Source organism: Stereum hirsutum (assembly GCF_000264905.1).
Source record: "Stereum hirsutum FP-91666 SS1 unplaced genomic scaffold STEHIscaffold_9, whole genome shotgun sequence".
Classification (NCBI taxonomy): domain Eukaryota; kingdom Fungi; phylum Basidiomycota; class Agaricomycetes; order Russulales; family Stereaceae; genus Stereum; species Stereum hirsutum.
In genome coordinates this window covers 808,950-819,387 of record NW_006763139.1, presented here as the reverse complement: position 1 = coordinate 819,387, position 10,438 = coordinate 808,950, and the positions used below count along the sequence as shown (strand labels likewise).

The following is a 10,438-nucleotide window of genomic DNA, read 5'->3' as shown; positions in this document are numbered from 1 at the left end:
ATACTCCTGAAAGCTAGATAGGGAGCTAGACTAAATAGTTAGGGGAGAAGGCTCTGGCCAAAGTGTATTGAGTGTGCTGAAGTACACTGTGATGCAATAAGTATTTTCTGAGATCAAAACAAGCAGTCAGACATGAACCAACTCCAGAGCCATTTACTACTCACCAAATAGACACTATGTCAGTCCCAAATTACACTCTCAGACATCTTCAAAAGTAGATCGCAAGCAAATTTTAGCCAGACAAAGGAACAGGCAAGAGTGGACAGAGCAGGATGGGCTGGGCAAAAGGAGCTGAAATGTACAGAGAACATAACTTAAGATGCAGAGAACTGGCTAATAGAAGAAAGCAAGTGAAGAGAGTAAGAGGAAAGTGAAGGGCAACCCTTGTTGAAGAGACTGGAGATGCGCATTTGCACAAGTCAGTGTCACCTGTCACAGGTGTCACACTTTTGCTGAAGCCTCAGCAAATTGGGCCACATTGTGGCACCAGATGTGTCGTCTCAAGTGAGTGTCATGTCTTACTATATAAAGTAATGAATGGCTCCCTTTTGCTGAAGTGTCAGCAAATTGGGCCACACTTGTGGCACTTGGCACATCTGGACTTATGCACAGATAAAGATGAGGATAAGATATATCACTATTATGTAGGTAAGATAGTAGTATACAGGCTGATAGTAGATCATATGAGGTGCTATGTTAGACTCTGGGTAGGGGGACGACAGAGTGAACAGGAAGGGAATGAGGGCTGATAAAAATGAGGGAAAATGCGAAAATAATAGGTAAAATGTTAGGGTAGATATACCAGGTACTGGGCGAGGGATTGGTAGGGAAAATGAGGTGCTATGGGGGTGTTTTGGTAACTTTCTGAGTTTTGAGAATCAAGATGAACTAATGTAATTGCTGGGTGTTGTTTGAATGAAAATAGGGTATAAAAGGGTGAAAAGAGGGTGTTAGGTATTGTGGCCAAAAACACATCTTTTGGAGCATATGAGGGCTTGATAAACATCTATAAATTAAAGTCATAAGATAGCAATCAAATTTAGACAAATCCATCCATGTGTTCCCAAGATATGGACCTAGCTAAGTGGGGAATATTTGACCTTGGGGTGGCACTAGTGTGATCCTGATGAATAATGGTTGGATTTTGTTCTTTTTGGGCTTGATGGGTAGTGTAGCATCCAACAGTCATGTGAATGCAAACCTCATGTCAATACCTGGGCAACTCATTAAATGGTTCGCTGACAAATAGGGGGAAGGAGGAGGAGGACATGGATGAGGGGCCCTGCATAAGTGTATATGTGGTATTCTAGGCTAATGTAAGACATGGATGGGATACATGTGAACTAGGAAGAATATTCCATGGTGAGAGACCAGTGGAAAACACCCTGAGTGATCATTGGGAAGAGGTGAGGATATTTGAACATTTGGGCCACAATCTATTCATGGAATCAGTTCAGGTGGCGCTTCAGGGCTATATAACAATTCGTCTAAAATATATATGATGAAGTTCCAGTATAGCAAATGTCCCAGATAAGTCTATGAGGTAGTCAAACAAGCAAAATACAGAGAGCAGGAAATAAAATCGAATATTTTAGCCCAATTTGACTTCTTACCAATCAAATAGGTCTTTTAATGTCTGTAATATCATTCCATATATCTCAGTCAATTTATCATTTATTTATCCAGCCCTGAAGCGCCATCTAAGCTGACTCCATAATAAATTGTGGCCCAAATGTTCAAAGATCCTTACCTCTTCCCAATGATCACTACTAGTAGTACATCCCGCTAGAATGTCTCTGCTCATCTCCAAGTCGTCACTGTGCCCCATGAACGTGGCGAATTTCGCTCAAGATTTCGCCATTGGTTGTGGCCAGGGCATGCCACGAGTACCAGGACCCGTGAGTACCTGCAATGGATACTCGTAAGGCACACCATCAGGTACCTGTATCTGTGGATACAGATACTCATTCCCACGGGTGGATGCACGGATACAGGTGTGAGCTTTTCAGCTACAGGTAACCGTGAGAGTACCTGCCATATTTGGTATTGAGATGCCGGAACTTGCCACAGGCTGAATGCGTGTATAGCAATGTTCTCCTCGCTCTCTTCACTCTTCCCCGAGCACACACCACTGTTGGACAGAGAAAACACGTCGTGTTCCTGTCAATGGTGGTGATGCTCAATCTGTGTACTTGTGTGTATGCTGCTGTGGTAGGTCCTCGGATGAATGGGTGTCCAGTCTGAGCACCCCCTCGGCCCCTCCTACTGCCAAAATGTTCGTTCTCACTCAATTTTGCCTGGATTCCTAAGGTCGCGGGCTCAATCGACACGTCTCGATGCCCCACATCGGCCCCTGTATTTCGTTTGACGGGAATTGGCCCACTCGTCGTTGAAAACGACGATTTTGACCCGGTGAGTACCTACTACCTCCTCAAATCGTATTCATGCTCGTTCTCATTCAATTCCCCGTACGTTTACAATGTCGCGGGCTCAATCGACGCGTATTGATGTCCCTCATCGACCGCTGTCTTTTGTTTGACGGGATTCAGCCTGCTCGTCGTTGAGAACGTCAATGTTGACCCGGTGAGTACCTCCTACCTACTCAAATTGTATTTTTGCTCGTTTTCACTCAATTCTGCGTACGTTTCCAATGTCTCAGGCTCTATCGACGCGTATTGACGTCACACATGTGCCCCTGTATTTGGTTTGACGAGATTCGGCCCACCCATTGTCGAGAACGACGGCTTTGACCCGGTGAGTACCTCCTACCCCCTCCAACCGTATTATTACTTGTTCTCATTCAATTCCCCGTATGTTTCCAATGTCGCGGGCTCAATCGACGCGTCCCAGTGCCCCGCATCGGCACCTTTCCTTTATTCGACGCGATTCGGCCCATTCATTGTCGAGAATGATGGTTTTGACCCGGTGAGTACCTCCTACCCCCTCCAACCGTATTGTTGCTTGTTCTCTCTCAATTCTTCGTGAGTTTTTGATGTTGCGGGGTCGATCGATGCGTATCGACGTCCCGCATGGGCCCTAGTACTTTGTTGGACGAAATTCGGCCCGCTCATTGTCGAGAACGGCAGTTTTGACCGAGTGAGTACCCCCCTCGCCCCTCTACATGTATTTTCGTTCGTTCTCACTCAGTTCTTCGTACGTTTGCGATGTTGCGAGCTCAATCGACGCGGAAAGATATCTCGCATCCTCCGCTGCCCTTTGTTTGACGTGGTTTGGCTCACTCGTCGTTGAGAATGACAATTTTGACCCTGTAAGTACCCTCCTATCCCCCACAACTGTACTTTCGCTGGTTCTTGCTCAATTCTTTGTGTGTTTTAGATATTTTTGGGTAGATTGATGCTTTTTGACATCATCTATCACCCCCTCCACTTGGTTTGATGAAAGCCGACCATCCTGTTGTCAAAAACAACAGTCTTCGCCCTGGTAATTTCCTTTTCCCCCTCCATCTTGTTCTCCTACCCTGACAGTTTACCATAGTACCCACAGGTACACCACAAGTACCTTTAGGGTACCTGTTTGTTAGAAATATCCATGGGTACTCGCTGATGAGCAGGTACCTGTACTCGTGGATACAAGTATCCGTTACCACGGATGCCATACCGGATACAGGTATGGCCTCCGAGGGAACAGGTACTTGTTCCCACGGATACAGGTACTCGTACGGATATAATCGTGGAGAGCCCTGGTTGTGGCGACTTTCAGCATAGCAGGTGGCGGAAGTCGGCAGGTTTTTAGTGAAACCACCAAGTATTTTGTAGCTAGCATCCATAGCAAAAGTATAGCGAAATTCATTACGGATCTGTCCCGTTTCGCTATAGCAGTCGATTACGGTTGCACTACGTTTGCTCACTACAATTCATATCACAAATTTTGTAGGGCTCTAGCTACGATATTTGGGTTGTTTTGGGGGCTTTTGCAGGGCTTTTGTATGGGCTCTCAGGGCTCATTACAGCACAAAAAAATTGAATTCATCCACGGCACGATACATATATCTCAAGACCACGAACAATACATGTAACAACATGACAAGAGGCGTGAAACCACGAGCGTATGTAGAACCGGGCAGGGTTTATTCAGGGATGTAATGGGGACGTACCGGTATCTACATCAGCACAAATCCTCCCTTAGCCTAAGCCCTATGTCCAGATTAATTTCCTGTACTCATTGGATGGTTAGCGATGACATTGAGGCCACAAGCAAGAGCGATGCACCTCGAAGCCTGTCAAAGGTATTGTGCAGCATGGGCACGCACTGTGCATTGACGAGATCTTGACCGTGGTGGGCTCATGGCAGGCTATGGAATGTGGAAAATCCTAGCCAGCAATAGGCGGCAGCGGCAGCAGCAGCGGCTGTGGTGGTTAACTGGTGTGGTCGTGGTCGTGGTCGTGGTCGAAGACAGAGCTGGTGGTGATTGATGCGACTGATGAGCTTTTCGCCCAGGTGCTAATGACATCATAGCATGCCGGGATGCTCAAAACAGCATTAGTCGTTTGCCCCTGCCCTAAACACATTTATAGTAGTGCTACACTCACACTAGGTTTGCCTTTGTACTACTTTCTTACGGAGTCCTTGGGGTATCGTTGCACGACTGACAAGTGGGGCTGCGGCGACTTTCGCACTTTCGCCTTTTGCTCATTGAGGCGTCAGAAGTGACTTTTGCACCTCCACTTGGTGAAAGTTGCCACGGATCCTTTTCACAGTGTGTAGTGATTGCTAGAGGTGTTCGGTGAGGGTCTTTGGGACATATACAGTACCTCCTGAGCTTTAGACAGGTCATAAGGTATGATATGCAGTGTGCAAAACCGTGAAATACAACACATCACCGTTTCCTTTGGTCTAGGAGGTGTGGTTGGGTCTGTAGACGAAGTGACACAGTAGGGGCGAGGGTTTTAAGTTGGTAGTATGTCATGACGGTTTGTACAGGTCGTGATAAAGCATAAGAGATGTATAGTCAAGTATAGTGGTATCCTTTACTCGGGGATGACTTGTACAGATGCTCACACTCCCAAGGGCGAGTAGAAATGATTGAAGGAGTGTTTTTACAAGCTTGGACCTGATCCCAATATTGTATTGGTCTTCAGAAGTATACCCAGGTGGAATTCGAGTTTGTATAACCGAAGGATAGCAACGAGGACTGAGGCTATAGCCATGGAAGTAATTTCTCCAAAGAGAGGGAGTCCCCAGCTGTCACTTTGCTTAGAGACTCAAGAATATTGGAGCATGATTAATGCTAGCAATAACCTAATCTTCCTGAGAAGCTGACAATTTGGTTCACTGGTTCATATTGACGAATTAAATCAAGCTCTGTAGACTCGCCGCTGGTTTGAAGTGACAATGACAGAAAAGAAGGGAGGTGCAATGTGATATCTGAGATGACTGGGTTTGGTGCTGTAGTAGGTGATTGAAATAGTCAGTTATGAACAATGTCTATGGTCCTCCGGCTGAGACAAAGGCTAGCTAAGTACAATGTTTTATGGGCTAGGACATCATACTCTAGGTGACATTAGTGTTGTGCTGTGCCGGGCTCAAAATCCCAAGCCCAGCCAAGCCTGACCCGAATTTAGTCCGCCCGGCCCGAGCCCAGCCTGACTCTCTATAGGGCTTTGGGCTCGGGCTTGAGCTTTAGAAAGCCCGGGTATTTATGAGCTTAAATATGTGTAGATGTGGGACATAGAATGTGGGATATTGGGTTGAGCATGACATGAATATCGCGAGAACAAAAGAATCTACGCTACTGGTGGAAGCTTTGGACGCGTCATTGGGCACTTATCGTCATCTTTTGCACCACAACAATGCAAAACCCCCTCTTTCGCTCCGACTAGCAGTGTTTCTAGACAGAGCTGGAATAGTTTTTCTTGTGAGTTGAGCATGGCGGAGATGTGGATTCAAAATACTATACTTTTTTGACCAACTGTTCGTCACGCGCCGTGCGTGGACGAACAGATTGGGTCCCGGGGTCACACATGCACAGGGGTTCACGAACAGAGAATCTGAAACGGCCTTCGGGCTAAACCTAACCCTTTATTTCTCGGCATTTCTAAGGAGTGTACGCGCCTTGCAGGCATTGTGGCCCCAGGTGCAACTTCGACGATGGAGATGTAGGATGAATAGAGGGATAGGCACGTGACCAGTCATGTGGAAGGCACATGATGGCATGTGACCTTGTGGTCGTGATGTAGGGACATGTGATCGGGTCTGGAACATTCTAGAATAGTCTTGTGCATATTGACTCAGCAGTTTATACCCATTGTGCCCATTGCTGGACACACTGGATATCCATGAAGGATTCCTGTAGTGTTCACTCGTAGTGTACAGTGAGGATGTGCCCTAAAGGGTCAGCCCAGGATGTATATAAGAACCACCTGTATCGTAGAATAGTTCCCTAACTCAATCTCCTTTGCTTCTCGCCATACTCAGTGTGACCTTGTGTCCTGGTGTATCCAGCCCCAAGCCCACGATCTCAGTTCACCCCCCACTATTCTCTCTCTGGGCTAGTGCCCCTAGGACAAGCACTCCTAGTACTCACATTCCTACGCCGACACCCTCAGCTACAGGGTTAGGCTTGGTTTGGTTTGGTTAGGGTTTGGCTATAGGTGACGCCTTAGATTTAGTACCAGGCTACCTTAGCAGAATCGTGACCGATTTGCGCCAAAAAATCGCCAAAAATCGAATTTTTGGCATAAATACGAGCAATTTTGCCTGTTCGTCATGCGTGGCCCGCCCAAATGAACCGCGGACCAGCGGTGGTCATGGCTTATATAATTCTCCCACGAACACTTGGTCGAAAAACTACAGTATATGCATGGATAGATAGATTTGAAGATAAGAGTAGAGGGAGGAAGAGAAGTCAGGCATGAGACTTGTGCGTACTTGCCACTTTCACATTCACCGCTTTACCTCTGACTTATCTATCCAGAAGCTAGCTATAAAAGTGTTTCAGTGAGTAACGATAGATCTCATGAACAAGTTTTATGTACTATGTGAGTATTGTCGTCTCTACCTCATTGTTTCCCACAGAAGTCTTGCCTCGCTCACTGCAAGCCCGGCTCGCATTCTGACACTTCATTCCACCTCGTCCAAAACAGTTTGGTGCACTCTTCCTATCGGTAGCATTATTAGGACAGCAACTTAATACCTACCGTAGTACTGATATACTTTTCTGCAGGCTTCATTTTGATACCAAGCCACGGTCAGTCTCAGTAGCAGACAAAGCTACAACATAAGTACTTGGTGGACAGGCCTTGCGCTGAACTCATCCAACACCTCTGCGCCTTCCAAGTAATGTAAGTGCTACAGGCGTCAAGAATAAGTATTGATGAGAATGAACTAGGCTGTACAAAATGTATTGTGAGTTCTCTCTCGTCTGTTTGCTTGCATTGAGGGCATTACTGTCCCCATTTTGTTTATCACATCTTATCTCAGCTGTTCCCTACTCTGTCAGTTTTACCGTCAGATATAGACACCATAAGTGGCACCGGCACTGCCCTCCGTTAGGCCATACTCTCCTCGAGGACCCCACAATATACTCATGAGCCATCATATCTGTGACCATGTCCACTCATCCGTCTTCATTCCCTCAACCACATCCTCGATATTGACCGTTCGACAACACATGTATACAACTACGCTCCACGTTTACCTACTACATGGTACAGTTATACTGTACTTTTACGGGCTATCGTTCTGTCCCACGTCCCGCACCGCTCGAGAACAAACAATTTCACCGTGACCGTCCCACCATTTGTCCCTACTGAGAACGATTTTATGTGACATTCGGTAAAAGACATAAAAATGTATCTAAAAACAAACAAAAATAAACACAAGTAAGAGAACACCTCAATGACCCACGAAATCATCAAACGTCTTCGTCTGAACACGACGACGCTTCCCCCGACCAAGCTCCTCCGGCTCGGGAACCTCTATCTCCCCCGGCTCCAGCTCATCGGCCAAACCGAGACCACCGTGTTCACTCGTCAGAGCGTGTCCACTCGGCACAGCGGCAAACATCTGCTCCATCAAGGCCGATGGCTCCAACCAAGTATCACCACCATCATCCGAGCCCGCCTCCTCAACATCATCGAAAGGAGAGATGTCTTCGTTGACATCCTCTTCATCCGCCACATCATCCAAATCAGCTTCCTCTCCACCAGCAACAGCAGCAGAAATATGAGACCAACGTTCAGGATCTGTACAAGGTAACTCGCGAAGAAGCTTAAGAGCAGCCGGGCTTGTAAGAGACTCGAATGAGAGGTTAAAACCACCGCGGATAATACACCGCTCCCAAGCTAAAAGATATCGCATCAGTGAGAATGAAAGCGAAGAGTGCTGAGAAGGAACAAACCTTCTTCACGGGTTCAGGATGATCGATATCCTTCAAAGCCTTCACGAACCAACCGACGGAGCGATTACGGAGCGTCCCGATCGTCGTATCGAGCTTCAATGCATCTGGTGCTCCACCGGCCTCGAAATGCTGTCGGGCCTCGGAAGTCACATCCTCCAGTTGCGACTTTTTGATCGAAAGCTTGTAAGGGCGCTGAATTCCGACATCGCATGGTTGACCAATACTCGTGCATCCACCAGGAATGAAACCGAGGCGAAGCCAAGGCCACTTCTGCCTGACAGACCGACGAAACTCCTTGCTCCTGTGTATAACCCAAGCGTCGAGGTTGGCCCGGCATTCAACGTCAGGGGCATACCCAAGGGCAAGCTTCCGACCAAGGAAATAAGGCACGACGATGTCGCGGAAATAGGCCATCATGCACGGAAGGTTCGACCAATGGTTCTTCGGGTTGCACTCGAAACGGATACCGAGATGCTGAGCTTCGGCCATAGCGGGAGCGTGTGGGGAAGGAAGACTGCGAGAAGTGACACCCTTCATGACAACCTGCGTTGGAAGTACTGCACCAGAGGCTGAGATCCCTACGACAGCAGTCCACGCCCGCTTCTCCTCCTTACTAACCACACCAACTTGCTTCGTCCCCTCCACGTCAAACGTACGCGCCCCGCTATCGCCGATGATGATGTTCGTCTGGTCGAAGTTGACGATGAGGTCTGGGTGTCGAATACCATTGTCGCGAATCCACAATGCTGTCCGGAGAAACATGTCGAATAGCTGGTCTTCAGTGTTTGTCGGAATCTTCTGAGCGGCGTGAGTGGAAGTGCGGGGAACCCAACGAAGGTGTCGATAGAGGAATTTGCGAACGAAGGCTTCGGAGCATTGGAAGCGACTCCCATCGCGAGCAGTGGTGAGGAGAAGCTCGGGGGCATGATGCTGAATGAGGGCGATTAGGATCCCGCGAGCGGTAATGACAGAGACAGGGATGCCAGCTTGGCGGAAATAGGTGAGGATTTTGATGCCCTCTTCGATAATGATGGGCCTTTTCTCCTATATATGCATTCAGTCAGTAAATGTATTGGAAAGAATAGCGTGAAATGGATGAAATCAAATGTACGAGAACCCCAGAGCTTGTAATATTAGCGATTGGTCTATTGCCTTGAGCAACGCGAGCGAGGATGTTAGCTTTCCAGCGTGGAGTGTCGTTCTGCGGACGCTCAATCCAACGCCCAAGAACTTGAGGGGTGAGTTGAGCGAAATGGGCAGGGTTTCGAGCACGAAGGAGACGAACAATCTCGGTAGGAGACCATTCTGGACCGGATGCATTGGCAACCATGTCGATCTGTTCGAAAATGAAAGGATTCACCCAGTTGACGTAGATAGCATTGACCGCACTATGATGGCGCTTTCGTCCTCGAGGATCGCGGTCCTTTCGACTGTCCTCGTGAAACTGTCGGAAAGGTCTAGAAAGCTCGGCGATGTTTTGAGGGCTCGGTTGATCAGTCTATAGAGAATAGTATGTACGATCAGTGAACAGGTTTACTAGAATAAGTTCGATATGAAAGAAAAGAGTACGAACGTCGATAGCACACCAGAGGATGTACCTCCTTTATAAAGGTACCTGCTAGTAAGGATAGGATCCTTTACAAAGGTTCCTCTGGCCCAAGAATTATAAATGCCAGTACTGGGCTGGCTACTGGGGCGGCCGGGGGGTGATTCTGGGTGGCCGGGTGGCCCAGGGTGATGGGGTAGGGCGTACGGGGGTGGTCCTAGGGGTAGGGTAGGGGGTAGGGGATGGGGTAGGGGTGCTGGGGAATGGGTAGGGCGGGTAGGTAGGGCGTATATGGTGAAACGGGCTGGGTTATTTATGGATAAAATGGGGAATATGGGCAGGGATGATCGTAGGGTGAATAGGGATAGAACGGTGGCCGATAAAAATACGGAAAAATGGTAGAATAATAGTAGGGATGCTAGGGTGGGGATACTGGGTACCTGGGGGTAGATCAGTAGGGGAAACGGGGTGATCTGGGGGTATTTCGGTAACTTTGTGAGTTTTGTGAATTAGGACGAACGGATCGCATTGCC

General features: G+C 47.8%; 1 protein-coding gene across 1 annotated transcript; it reads right to left on the bottom strand.

Moving 5' to 3' along the window:
- Positions 1 to 8,578: 8,578 nt before the first annotated feature.
- STEHIDRAFT_31056 (uncharacterized protein) lies at positions 8,579 to 9,196 on the bottom strand (the record flags this gene model as incomplete). The annotated part of the gene is made up of 1 exon (XM_007305113.1): positions 8,579 to 9,196. A coding segment is annotated over one exon (618 nt), but the record flags the coding sequence as incomplete, so codon positions are not given.
- Positions 9,197 to 10,438: the final 1,242 nt, after the last annotated feature.